Source organism: Jaculus jaculus, chromosome 4 (assembly GCF_020740685.1).
Source record: "Jaculus jaculus isolate mJacJac1 chromosome 4, mJacJac1.mat.Y.cur, whole genome shotgun sequence".
Taxonomy (NCBI): Eukaryota; Metazoa; Chordata; class Mammalia; order Rodentia; family Dipodidae; genus Jaculus; species Jaculus jaculus.
The window spans coordinates 159,485,342-159,499,474 of NC_059105.1; the positions used below are offsets into that span (position 1 = coordinate 159,485,342).

Sequence of the window (14,133 nt, forward strand, 5' to 3'; positions counted from 1 at the left end):
GCGCTTGCCTGTGAAGCCTAAGGACCCCGGTTCGAGGCTCGGTTCCCCAGGTCCCACATTAGCCAGATGCACAAGGGGGCACACGAGTCTGGAGTTCGTTTGCAGAGGCTGGAAGCCCTGGCACGCCCATTCTCTCTCTCTCCCTCTATCTGTCTTTCTCTCTGTGTCTGTCACTGTCAAATAAATAAATTAATTAATTAAAAAAAAAAAAAGAAATGGAGCGGGTGTGTGTCTTCAGACTAAAGGCTTAGGACACACAATCCATGTCTGGCCAAGAATCAAGAAGGAGGGACATGACTCACTTGAGCTTGTTACTCCAGACCAGTTATAATTTGTGGGAGGAAAGACTTCCCAGGTGATAGGTAATAACTTCCCCTCTGGGAGATGTGCAAGTTGTCATGAGGTGAGGGTGTATCTGTGATGTGATAGAAGAGATTCATTTACTGAACGATAAATTCTATCAGATGATGAGTCAAGTTCATTTACGTAGGCCAGGACCAAATTAAAACCCGTTGTTGACAAGGGGAGCTTTTCCAGAATATAAATAAAACAAGGTCTTAGTAGGCTTCTATTATTCTAGATAGTTCTAAATAAGACTATTTGCTTACAGTTCTATTAAGAAAGAATATATAATAGGGCCGGGCATGGTGCTTTTAATGCCAGCACTTAGGAGGCAGAGGTAGGAGGATCACTGTGAGTTCCACAGAGTGAATTCCAGTCAGCCTGGGCTAGAAGGAGACTCTACCTCAAAAAAACAAAAACCAGAAAGAATGCTGAAAAGAAGTATCAGTTGAATGCTCAGCACTAAAAGGTACATCTCTATCATACCCACCAAGGCTCAGGGAACATTGTGGAAGAGATGCAGACAGAACGTAAATGCCTTCCATTTAATTCAGAGGAGAGGGGATTTGAGAAACTTTTAGTGGAAGAATCATGACATGTGAGCCCTAGGGTTGTAATGTCTGCTGTTGTCTGGCTAAATGTATATATACTATGCTTATCAAACTGCCCAATAAGCACTTCTCTTAATGTTCATACCCTTATATTAATACTACTCTAACTTTTGGTAGAGAATCTCTTTTCAGAGGGCAATGACCTTGGGACAACCCAGAAGGTATCATGGTGATGGAAAGAAATGACCGCAGTGCTCAGCACTGCAATATCTCTATCACACCTTCCAAGGCTCAGGGTCTAATGCGGAAGAGGTGGTGGAAAGAATGTAAGAGCCAAAAGAAGGGTAGGACTCCTTACAACGTGCTCCTCCAGACACAAAGTGGCCTGGACATCCATGGCCTCACAGTGCCTGACACTACCTACACAAGACCGTCATAAGAGGAGGAAAAGACCATGACATCAAAATTAAAAGAGAGTGATTAAAATGGGGAGGGGGTATGATGGAAAATGGAGTTTCAAAGAGGCAAGTGGAGAGAGGGAGGGTATTACCATGGGGTATTTTTCATAATCCTCGAAGTTGTTAATAAAAATTTGGAAAAAGAAAAAGAATCATGACATACTCAAGGGATGTATGAAGATCATATAATAGTTATCCGTGGTGGTGGTGGACTATTAAATCGCCATGGATAACTAGAAGTTTCACAAATCCACTCTCCTCTGCATTAAACGGAACACTGTCTTGTGGCCTTTGCATCTGCATAACACTGGACCCAGCAACATATCATCATCAATGATGGGGGGGGGCAACACAAAGTCATCAAAATAGAAGGGGGACTAGCTGGAGAGAAGGGTTCAGCAGGAGGGGTGGGGGAGGGGGAACATAATAAGCAAGTAACGGAGGGGGATTATGATCAAAATATGTTATGTGCATGTATGAGAATTGCCAATAAAGGCTTAAAAAAGAACTGCTTCCCAACCTGAATTAAACTTGATATTGTAAATGAAAATACTTCTTTGGGAAATAAAGATACTTTTTTTTTTTTAAATTATTTATTTATTTATTTGAAAGTGACAGACACAGAGAGAAAGACAGATAGAGGGAGAGAGAGAATGGGCTTCCAGCCTCTGCAAACGAACTCCAGACGCGTGCGCCCCCTTGTGCATCTGGCTAACGTGGGACCTGGGGAACCGAGCCTCGAACCGGGGTCCTTAGGCTTCACAGGCAAGCGCTTAACCGCTAAGCCATCTCTCCAGCCCATAAAGATACTTTTGCAGAGAAACATTCACAGTTATTCACATGCCTTTTTCACAGATTGTAAACACAAGTGCACAGAGCAAAACACAGACATGCACACACGTATCTTTACAGCCCAGGCAAGCCTTGAACTTGTGATCTTTCTGCCTTGGCCTCGTGAGCAGCTGGGATCACAGGCATGCACTAGCTACCATGCCTGGCTCTCTCTCTGTTTCTCTATCAGTGAGCTGTGCCTCTTTTCTCGGCATCACATTTTCTTCCTAAAAGTGACTGCTTTATAATCTACTTCTAATTAAGGCACGTAGGACATGAAGCAGGTTCCAGATAAGGATGGACCATCGTTTGCGGTGGGGTCATTTGCGGCTACGATTTTCTTTCTGTGTTATTAATTTGCAGGTGTCCCTTGTAAGCCGCTTTATTGGCATTCTTTTTAGTCCAGGAAAGGTTGACGGCTATGTTTATGGCTCCATGTGGCTGAAAGGCAAACTGATAATCTGGCAGAAATAAGCCCAGCTGCTTTGGGAGAGCGGCATGGACCGTCCAGCTCAGCACACGCTACTGACCCTCCGATCCCTGACTGACGCATCACCTGCAAGAAAATGCACATTGGGCCTGAAGACTTACTTCTCTTTTTTTTGTTGTTCATTTTTATTTATTTATTTGAGAGTGACAGAGGCAGAAAGAGGCAGATAGAGAGAGAGAGAGAGAGAGAGAGATAGAATGGGCGCGCCAGGGCTTCCAGCCTCTGCAAACGAACTCCAGACGCGTGCGCCCCCTTGTGCATCTGGCTAACGTGGGACCTGGGGAACTGAGCCTCGAACCGGGGTCCTTAGGCTTCACAGGCAAGCGCTTAACTGCTAAGCTATCTCTCCAGCCCTTACTTCTCTTCTTGAAACTCGCCAGGGATAACTACTACAAGATCTTTCTTCAGGAGCTGGGCGTGGTGGCACACGCCTTTAATCCCAGCACTCGGGAGGCAGAGATAGGAGGATCACCGTGAGTTCAAGGCCAACCTGAGACTACATAGTGAATTCCAGGTCAGCCTGGGCTAGACTGAGACCCTACCTTAAAAAACAAAAAACAAAAAAAAGGATCTTTCTTCATACACTCCCTTGAGCATGTCATGATTCTTACACTCAAAGTTTCACAGATCCACTCTCCCCTGAATGCACACTGTACTTTTCTTCCTTGAGTAGTGAAATCACTTTAGTCTTCTTTCCTGAAAGACTAAAATCCGTAATTTCTTTAATAACGTACAATTTGAGGGTCACATTAAACTGGGCGTGGTGGCGCACACCTTTAATCCCAGCACTTGGGAGGCAGAGGTAGGGGATCACTGTGAGTTTGAGGTCACCCTGAGACTACAGAGTGAATTCCAGGTCAGCCTGAGCTAGAGTGAGACCCTATCTCGAAAAACCAAAAAAAAAAAAAAAAAAAAAAAAAGTCATTATTAATTATTCTTTTCTAAATTTTCTTATTTCTCCCACCTTTTGGAGGAAATGTATATGTTAATTAATGTATTTATTCTTTGCATGCTATTAAAAGGGGGCATAATTATTTAATAAGGGTAAAACACATTAAAAAGGAATACTGTTTGGACTAGACACATGCTAATACATCACAACTGACCTGGAAATCACTATGTAGTCTCAGGGTGGCCTTGAACTCACAGTGATTCTCCTACCTCTGCCTCCCAAGTGCTGGGATTAAAGGCTTTGTGCCACCACACCCAGCCATCCTTTTTTTTTTTTTTTAATTTATTTATTTGAGAGAACAAGAGAGGGAAAGAGGCAGACACACACAGAGAGCAAGAAAAAGAGAGAATGGGCACACCAGGGCCTCCAGCCACTGTAAACAAACTCCAGACGCATGTGCCACCTTGTGCATCTGGCTTACATGGATCCTGGGAAATCTAACCGAGGTCCTTTGGCTTTGTAGGCAAACACCTTAGCTGCTAAGCCATGTCTCTGGCCCCCAGCCATCTTTTCTCTTTTTTTGTTTAATAAAAATATTATTTATTTATTTATTTGAGAGAAAGAGGCGGGGGGGGAGAGAGAGAGAGAGAGAGAGAGAGAGAGAGAGAGAGAGAATATGAATGGGTGGGTCAGGGCCTCCAGCCACTGCAAATGAACTCCAGATGCATGCGCCCCCTTGTGCAACTGGCTTACATGGGTCCTAGAGAATTGAACCCGGATCTTTTGGCTTTGCAGGTGCAAATGCCTTGACCACTAAGCCATCTCTCCAGTCCCCATCTTTTCTTAAAGTAACTCTTTTTTTTTTTTTTTTTTTTTTTGGTTTTTTCGAGGTAGGGTCTCACTCTAGCCCAGGCTGACCTGGAATTCACTATGTAGTCTCAAGGTGGCCTCGAACTCACTGAGGCCCACCTACCTCTGCCTCACGAGTGCTGGGATTAAAGGCATGCGCCACCACGCCTGGCTTAAAGTAACTCTTAAAGCTCCTCTGTGGCCTATCATCACTCTTCAAGGCTTCTGTCTAGACACCCCTACTCTGCACCCCGTGTTTCATATCACCATCATGGCATTATAGTAACTTGAGATAAAATTAGATAAATAATTGCTCCCAAGGCAACTTCTGTCAAGCAGTCAAATTATATTGTTTTAGCACACTCAACACAAAAGCACTAACATTTTTCAAAATGCCATTTTCTAAGCATTCATCTGTTCAGTTAAAAAAAAAATGACCGTGTGAGCTGTGGTTAACAGGGCTAGACATCTTATTTTCAGATGAGGTGAATAATGTGTTTTCATCATTTTGTTTATGGCACAAGCTATAGGACTTGGAAGTCATGAGATTATTTATTTGTCCTATTGTAAATACTTCAGTTAATCAATAATGCAATTTTAAATACTTAGTTTCCCTAAGGTGGGGGTAGGGTGACATTGTGGCTAGCCTTCAAGGGGACACAAGTAAGCAAGCACACATTAGAGAGAACGTGAAGACCAGTTGTTCTTCTGTACAGAAAGACTGTCGTATTTTCTTCCTCTCTTTCCTTCTTTCTTTCTTTTTTTTGGGGGGGGGTTCTCAAGGTAGGTTCTCACTCTAGCTCAGGCTGACCTGGAATTCACTACAGAGTCTCAGGGTGGCCTCGAACTCACGGCAATCCTCCTACCTCTGCCTCCCGAGTGCTGGGATTAAAGGCGTGTTGTAATGGGGGTTTTAAAGACACAGGGGCAGCACTTCTAACAAACAACCTGAACAAAACACACTGGCTTTCATTTATTATAGCGACTAGCCCTGAGGGCATTATTAGGTGATTCGTTGCCATTCAAACCCCAGAGCGTACTCAACAAAGATAACCAAAACATCACTGGGCTATATAGTCACATACGCTGTCTGGTTTTGACCGAAACACTTGGAACATAACTGTATTTCAGAGTTTTCATAGAGAGACTCCTGATTTACAAACCCTATAACAAACGCTAGGTTTGCTAGAAAAAAAAAAAAAGAAAAGAAAAGAAAAGAAAATCGGTAGACATTTTCCTGATTAAACTACGAATGGCTGGCCATTTAAAAAAGAAACATGAATTTGCCATTGCTGACTTTAAATATCAACCTAAAGGTCTACATTGTCTGTAATTAGATTTTGTAGTAGGTTCCTTTCACAAGACCTCTTTTACTTAAAAAGAATTAGGTCAGAGTTTTACAAAGGCAGGGAGAGTGCCGGTGATAGATTTATTAAAATTCCCCATTCTTCCATTAAAACAAGCCCTTTTACCTTCCTATAGCCACTGCTAAATGACCGAGAAAACGGGCAGAATTCCAACCTGAGGAGGCTCAGGATGACACGGGAAGTCCTCCCTCTCTCCCTGACTACGTGCTGGGGACAGAATTCATAAGACACAAATCTATCCACGCTCAGATCTTCAGCCTGGCTGGGAGGATGAGGCATATACCTACGGAATTACTAAGTGCTATCGGAAAGCATGGAAAAAAAAAAATCTATGATACCTGAGAAGGAATGAACACAAATCTAGACTTTAACCCAGTGTATTTATAAGTTACAATTATTCAGAACGAGCTAAGTGAGGTGCAAAAACTGACACACAATTGAAAATAGTAGAATATATATTTCCTGACTGTTACATGTTACATCAAACTCAACCTTTCAATTTTGGTCTTGATTTAATTTAGAATTCTGCTTTCCTTTCTGTCTAATATAGTTATTGTCAAAAATAGACGGGGAAGCCGGGCGTGGTGGCGCACGCCTTTAATCCCAACACTCAGGAGGCAGAGGTAGGAGGATCGCCATGAGTTCAAGGCCACCCTGAGACGACAGAGTTAATTCCAGGTCAGCCTGGACCAGAGTGAGACCCTACCTTGAAAAACAAAAAACAAAACAAAACAAAACAAAAAAAGACAGGGAAGCCAGATGTGGTGGCGCATGCCTTTAATCACAGCCTTTGTGAGGCAGAAGTAGGAGGATCGCTGTGAGTTCAAGGCCACCCTGAGACTGCATAGTGAATTCCAGGTCAGCCTGGGCTACAGTGAGACTCTACCTTGAAAACCCAAAACCAAAACCAAAACAAGCAAAACAAAAACAATAAAACAGATGGGGGAAATATGGTCTTGACCAGGGTCAATCATGTCAATGGGAGATTTAAAAGGATGTATCCTTTTCAAATATACTTTTCTCCTAACTATAGAAGACATACTCACTAAACAAATCTAGGGAAAGATGGAAATAAAAACTAAATTCCCTCCTGTGCCTCCACTCAGAGACAAATTTTTAGTTTGGCCATGTTAAATAAAAAAAATCCCTAAAATTTAAGAAGCATACTATGTTAAAATGAATATTTTACACTTAATTTGAGAGAAAGAAATCTGTTCACCATGCACCCACGACGATGTTCTTGTAAAATTTCACAGACGCTTACTTGCCGTATGGTATTATGAAAAAAAAAAAGATCTGCATGTAAAGCCATGGATAACAGGAGCTGTAAACTATAAACTGTTCCCTCAGCATGTTGCCCAACTGCTAAATTATGAAATTAGACTAGAAATAATATGAAAAAAAAATACCCTAGAATACTTGCCAAAATTGCTCGAAACCCCAATGTAAGAACGCTGGTATATAAATAGCATATAGAATTTAACTCTGTGTCTAATTATTACTCCAGACGATTGGGCTTCACAGGCAAAGCAACACACACGCTAATGAGAGAATTGCTGGTACGATGAGATAAGCTGATGCTCCCAACCCTTCATTTTTAGCACTCTTAGTCACACTAATTTTTTCACGGTGTTCCCAAGACCAAAAAAATAGCCACCAACTCTGCTGGTTACAGTGTGGCACTATTTAATAATCCTAACAATTTAAAGAGTGAAGTACAGCTTTCTTTCTTTTTTTTGGTTTTTCAAGGTAGGGTCTCCCTCTAGCCCAGGCTGACCTGGAATTCACTATGGAGTCTCAGGGTGGCCTCGAACTCACGGCGATCCTCCTACCTCTGCCTCCCGAGTGCTGGGATTAAAGGCATGCGCCACCACGCCTGGCCCTTTATTTCATTCTTAAATGACCACAATTACTTACTACAGATGTGTGTATCTGACAAGTAGTATACAACTTCTCAAGTATGGCATCAGACTGATTTATTGCCATCTTCCTTTCCTGCTCCACACACCAGTCTTGTACTGTATTTGCTTTTTATCATAGCAACTGCTGAAACCTAACTTTTTTAAAGCCTTTCTTATTTGAGAGAGAGAGAGAGAGGGAATGAATTGGTATACCAGGGCCTCAGCCACTGCAATTGAACTCCAGATGCTTGCGCCACCTAGTGGGTATGTGTGATCCTGTGCTTGCCTCACCTTTGTGCATCTAGCTTACGTGGGATGTGGAGAATTGAACATGGGTCCTTAGGCTTTGCAGACAAGTGTCACAACCACTAAGCCACCTAATTGTTGGAGGATATGACATCATCAGAAAAACGAATGCAGCCCAATCTGCACCTTACACTGGAACCTCTCTGGACTTGAGGTTCCAGCAATCTCATAGATGATGAGTCCCTGTGTGACCCCTGTGGATGTGCTGAGCACTCTAGAACGGAGGGCTTGGCTGTTTTGACCATTGTGGGTTTAAGGAAACCTTATTCCATTGTGGATTATTTCTGTGAAAGGTGGCTGGAACGCCCAAGATTTGCTGCCACTGATATGTAAAGTGCTGGTTCCTTAACTGCAGACAGCTCATCCAAGCTGGGATGTGGAGCATGCCCGAGCCACATGAAGACAGAAGGGAACCTCCTTCTCATGGGCTCGCATGGAAAACACACACACTGAGCAACAGGCCCCATGGAGACGTCAGGGCCTTACTCCTGCTCACACAGATGCTTCTTGTTTCACTCATTTATTTGCAAGCAGAGAGAGAGGGAGAGAGAGAGTGGGGGGGGGGGAGCGGGAAATGGGGACTCCAAGGCATCTTGCCACTAACAAACTTCAGATGCTTGCTCCACTTTGAGCATCTGGCTTTACATGGGTGCTGGGAACTTGAACCTGGGCGGTCAGGCTTTGCAAGCAAGTGCCTTTAAATGCTGAGCTACCTCTCCAGCCCCAAATGCTTGTTATGACATTCGTCCTACACTAAGCTTTACAACAAATCATCCAATGATTGAGCACCTAGTCCAAAAGGTGGTAAATAGGGCTGGAGAGATGGCTTAGTGGTTAAGCGCTTGCCTGTGAAGCCTGAGGACCCCGGTTCGAGGCTCGGTTCCCCAGGACACACGTTAGCCAGATGCACAAGGGGGTGCACGTGTCTGGAGTTCGTTTGCAGTGGCTGGAGGCCCTGGTGTGCCCATTCTCTCTCTCTCTCTCTCTCTTTCTGCCTCTTTCTCTCTCTCCCTTTGTCTCTCTCAAATGCATAAATAAAAATTGAATAAAATTTAAAACAAAAAACAGGTGGTAAATAGTTCTTTTTTTCTGTTGTTTTTTTTTTTTTCCCCAAGGTACTGTCTTGCTCTAGTGCAGGCTGACCTGGAATTCACTATGTTGTCTCAAGGTGGCCTTGAACTCATGGTGATCCTCCTACCTCTGCCTCCCAAGTGCTGGGATTAAAGGTGTGTGCCACCATGCATGACTGGTAAATATTTCTTATAAGTGGAATAAAAAAATATAATCTTTAGCAATCTTTTGTTAAAAGAAGGAAGAAACAGTAACAGAGTCCCTTGGCTTCTATAATCCAGCAGAATAATTTTAAAAAGAGCTAGAGAGATGGTTCAGCAGTAAGGTGACTACCTGCAAAAAACAACAACAACAACAAAAAAACCTGGGTTTGATTCCCCAGTACCCACGTAAAGCCAAATACACAAAGGGGCACATTCATCTGGAGTTCATTTGCAGCAGTTAGAGGCCCTGACATGCCCATTCTCTTTGTCTCTCTGCTTGCAAGTTACTGAACAAAAATATATTTTAAAAACACAGAATGATGTCTGTCTTCCTGAAAGGTTCATATTTGTCTCTGGAGCTTGCGAATATGTTACCTTACTTGGCAAAGGAGATTGAGCTTGAGATGGAATTCAGGCTGTTAGGAGTTTAAAATCATGAAATTATCTCAGATGACCCGACTGGACCCAGTGAGATTACAGGGACCCCTAGAAGTGTTATTGGGGGGCAGAAGAAGAAAGTGCAGAGGTGACCATAGATGAAAACCATAGGTGCTGTAATATGAAAGGGTTTGGCCCACTTAGGGACAGAAACACATTCTTCCCTAGGGACTGCTCACACTTGATTTGAACCCACTGAGATCTGTAGTGGGTGTCCTTCTATAGTGGGTGCATGTCTGTAATTTCAGTACCCAGGAGGCTAATAAACTGAAGCTGCTTTTAAGCCACTAAATTTATGTAAGTTATTATAATAGCAATAGAAAATATAGGGCTGGAGAGAAGACTCAGCAGTTAAATCACTTGTCTGCAAAACCTAAGGACCCTGGTTCGATTCTTCAGGTCCCATGTAAGCCAGATGCACAAGGTGGCACAAGCATCTGGAGTTCATTTGCAGTGGCCAGAGGCCCAGGCGTGCCCATTCTCTCTCTCTCTGTCTCTCCCTCTCTCTTGGTCTCAAATAAAAATAAAAATTATAAAAAGAAGATCTGCTTTCTAAAAGAAAATATACTCCCAGGACTAATATTAGTAATAATAGTAAATCTATATGAACTAAGATAATATATACTTTCAAAGGGCATTTCCAAAATTTTTTTTTCTTTCCAAATTTTTTTTATTAACAACTTCCATGATTATAAACAATATCCCATGGTAATGCCCTTCCTCCCCCCACTTTCCCCTTTGAAACTCCATTCTCCATCATATCCCCTCCCCCTCTCAATGAATGTCTCTTTTATTTTGATGTCATCATCTTTCTTTCCTATTATGACGGTCTTGTGTAGGTAATGTCAGGCACTGTGAGGTCATGGATATCCAGGCCATTTTGTGTCTGGGGGGAGCACGTTGTAAGGAGTCCTACCCTTCCTTTGGCTATTACATTCTTTCCGCCACCTCTTCTGCAATGGACCCTGAGCCTTGGAAGGTGCCAAAATTTTTTTGAAATGATGATGGAATAAAATCAAGTATAAAATAAAGCTATAGGCACTGGTTCAAAGAATTATACTGGTGTATATTTTAAATCATAGCCTTTTGCCTTTACTTTATTGTTTAATAATGTCATGATTATAAACAACATAAAGTTTTTATGTTGTGCTCTGATGTGAATTTCAAGTGAATAGAAGCAGTTCTTTTCTTTTTTTTAAGAGGAATTTCTATACTATATGAGTTTAGGCCTAACAGCATGCTTCTTTTCCACATGCAAAGCACCAATTAAAAAGCATTTAGTTATTTATTGGACTTTATTTGTCTGAAATGATGACTGAACAAGGGAAACTTACTTCGCATATTTAACAATTACAGATAGCAAGAAAACATCCCACTATCATAGTATGTATACTGTGGACTACAAATATTTATTCCAAGCTGCAAATAACTCATTCTTACCTGTTGTCAAAGGCAGGTGTGTGATACTGTTTAAACAGGTCAGGGTAAACCATGTGGATGACAGGGTAGCCCCAGAAAACAGGAGGAGAAGAATTAATTTCAGCATACCCCGGATAAAATCTGCAAACCTGAAAAATAAATTATTATATTAATTCTGGATGGGCTTTTAAGTAGTAATTAAATTAAGGACACACTTTCTTTTTTTGTTTTTTGTTTTTTTCTTTCTTCCTTTTTCTTTTTATTTCTATTATACTTGTAGCACAGTTTGCTATCAAACTCCGCTCGCTGGGCCAGAGTGGAGTGTTAGCAAAAACTTGCCATTTGTGTTGCACACTACCTACACTTGTGAGTACACTTGTGGCCAGCTTGGTGACACACTTTCTTCACTTTCTTAAAACGACTATTATCTGACTTTTTCCCGCATCTTTAACAAGTATTTTTGTTTGTTTGTTTGTTTTCTTGTGTGTGGAATGTTTCTTCGTAATAATTGTTTTTTTTCCTTTTACGAAACATAAAGGCTGTTTCTGTTCTCATCCCCACCAAGGCTGGATCCCAGAGCAAGGTGCAGCTGAGGCAGGAGGACTGTTTGGTTCATACAGGAAGACCCTGTCTGAAACAAAACTAAACACAAGCCAGGTGTGGTGTACGCCTGTAATCCCAGTTTTTGGGAGGCTGGGGCAGAAGGATTGTAAGCATGAGGTCAGCCTGGGTTATACAATGAGAATTCATTTGAAAAAAAAAATGGAATAAATATTATTCTGTTAAGCATTTTGAGTTCTTAAAATCATTATTCTTTCTCTGAATCAACATAATACTAAAAGCACAACTATTTTCCATTCGCCAACTGCTTCCCTACGTTTGCACGCTAATTTGTTGACTGGCGCTGGCTGAACATCTACACAATGATTAGCCTCTGGAACAGCTGTTACTACCCTATGAAAACTGACCCGATCCGCAGTAGCCCATTCGCCATGTTTTCTTCACTTTGACTTTTGTGGTTTTTCTTTTATTGAGGCAGGGTCTCACTCTGGTCCAGGCTGACCTGGAATTCACTATGTAGTCTCAGGGTGGCCTCGAACTCATGGCAATCCGCCTAACTCTGCCTCCTGAGAACTGGGATTAAAGGCATGTGCCACCATGCCCGGCTTCACTTTGACTTAAAAAAAAAAAACAAACTTAAATTTTATTTTATTTGAGAGAAAGAGAGAATGGGCATGCCAGGGCCTTCAGCAGCTGCAAACAAACTCTAGATGCATGCACCACTTTGTGCATCTGGCTTACGTGGGTCCCAGGGAAGTGAACCTGGGTCCTTTGGCTTCCCAGGCAAGCACCTTATCTGCTAAGCCATCTCTCTCCAGCCCCTCTCCTTTTTTGTTTTTGGTTTTTTGAGGTGGAGTCTCATTGTAGCTCAGGCTGACCTGGAATTCACTATGTAATCTCAGGCTGGGATTAGAGGCATGCACCAACACATGCCTTTAATCCTAGAACTTGGGAGGCAGAGGTAGATGGATCACTGTGAGTTCGAGGCCACCCTGATACATTTTTAAAAATTGACTAATTTCTATTACAATTATGTGGCTATTCCTATAAGCTTTACTACTATCCCTTGTTTTGCATTTGATATGATATAGTTAGTATGCTTGTTAGTATTTCTTTTCTTTTAAAAAAAATTTATGGGCTGGAGAGATGGCTTAGCGGTTAAGCGCTTGCCTGTGAAGCCTAAGGACCCCGGTTTGAGGCTCGGTTCCCCAGGTCCCACGTTAGCCAGATGCACAAGGGGGCGCACGCGTCTGGAGTTCGTTTGCAGAGGCTGGAAGCCCTGGCGCGCCCATTCTCTCTCTCTCTCTCTCTCTCTCTCTCTATCTGTCTTTCTCTCTGTGTCTGTAGCTCTCAAGTAAATAAAAATAAAAATAATTTATTATATGAGAGAGAGAGAGAGAATATGAGCATGTCAGGGCCTCTAGCCACTGTAAATGAATTCCAGATGCATGCACTACCATGTGCATCTGGCTTTTGTGGGTCCTGTAGAGTCAAACCTGGGCCCTTAAGCTTCACAGGCAAGTACCTTAACCACTAAGCCATCTCTCCAGCCCGGTATTTTCTTTTCTTTATATTTTATTTACTTATGGGAGACAGAGAGATGCACAGAGAGTCAGTAGGACGCGCCAGTGCCTCCTGATGCCGCAGACAACAAACTAGAGAAACACGTGCCACTTTGTACATCTGGCTTGACTGGATACTCGGGACCTGAGCCCTGGTCCGCAGGCTTTGCAGTCCAGAGCCCTTAACTGCTGAGCCGTCTCCCCAGCCTTGTGTCCTAAAACGACTGACTTGCTGTGGAACTGAAAACTGGCGCCACCTTTTGGTGGGAAAAATGGGTGCACTCATTTAGTGACAGGCTTATTGGTTAATGAGCAGAAAATTAATTCTATAGACTCTGAAAACGGTTCTGTAGCCTAATAGAAATGTCCCTCGAGATGATGCCAAACTATTTTTCTTAATTTATTTTTCCAAGGACGAGTCTCTCTCACTCTGTTGCTCCAGACTGGCCTCCTAACTCAGCCTGGGATGCAAGCCTTAATTTTGAGTTTACCAAACCTTTTTCAGGCTTACATTTTGGTCGGCTGCATAGCTTTCCTTATCATATAGGCAGGTGACAAGTATGAGAGACTAAAACAGCTTTCAGAGTTGACCTAAAGAAAACCTGGGGGCTGGAGAGATGGCTTAGCGGTTAAGCGCTTGCCTATGAAGCCTAAGGACCCCGGTTCGAGGCTCGGTTCCCCAGGTCCCACGTTAGCCAGATGCACAAGGGGGCGCACGCGTCTGGAGTTCGTTTGCAGAGGCTGGAAGCCCTGGCACGCCCATTCTCTCTCTCTCTCTCTTCCTCTGTCTTTCTCTCTGTGTCTGTCACTCTCAAATAAATAAATAAAAATTAAAAAAAGAAAAAGAAAAAAAAAAGAAAACCTGGGCAGAGCCTGATGTCACAGAATTAGC

General features: G+C 42.6%; 1 protein-coding gene across 1 annotated transcript in view; it reads right to left on the reverse strand.

Moving 5' to 3' along the window:
* Slc49a4 (solute carrier family 49 member 4) overlaps nt 1-14,133 on the reverse strand; it is an 86,405-nt gene that overhangs the window by 18,770 nt on the left and 53,502 nt on the right. Inside the window, exon 7 of the mRNA XM_004663928.2 lies at nt 11,140-11,267. Coding sequence (XP_004663985.2) covers nt 11,140-11,267 — 128 coding nt within the window. The remainder of the gene's footprint in view (nt 1-11,139; nt 11,268-14,133) is intronic.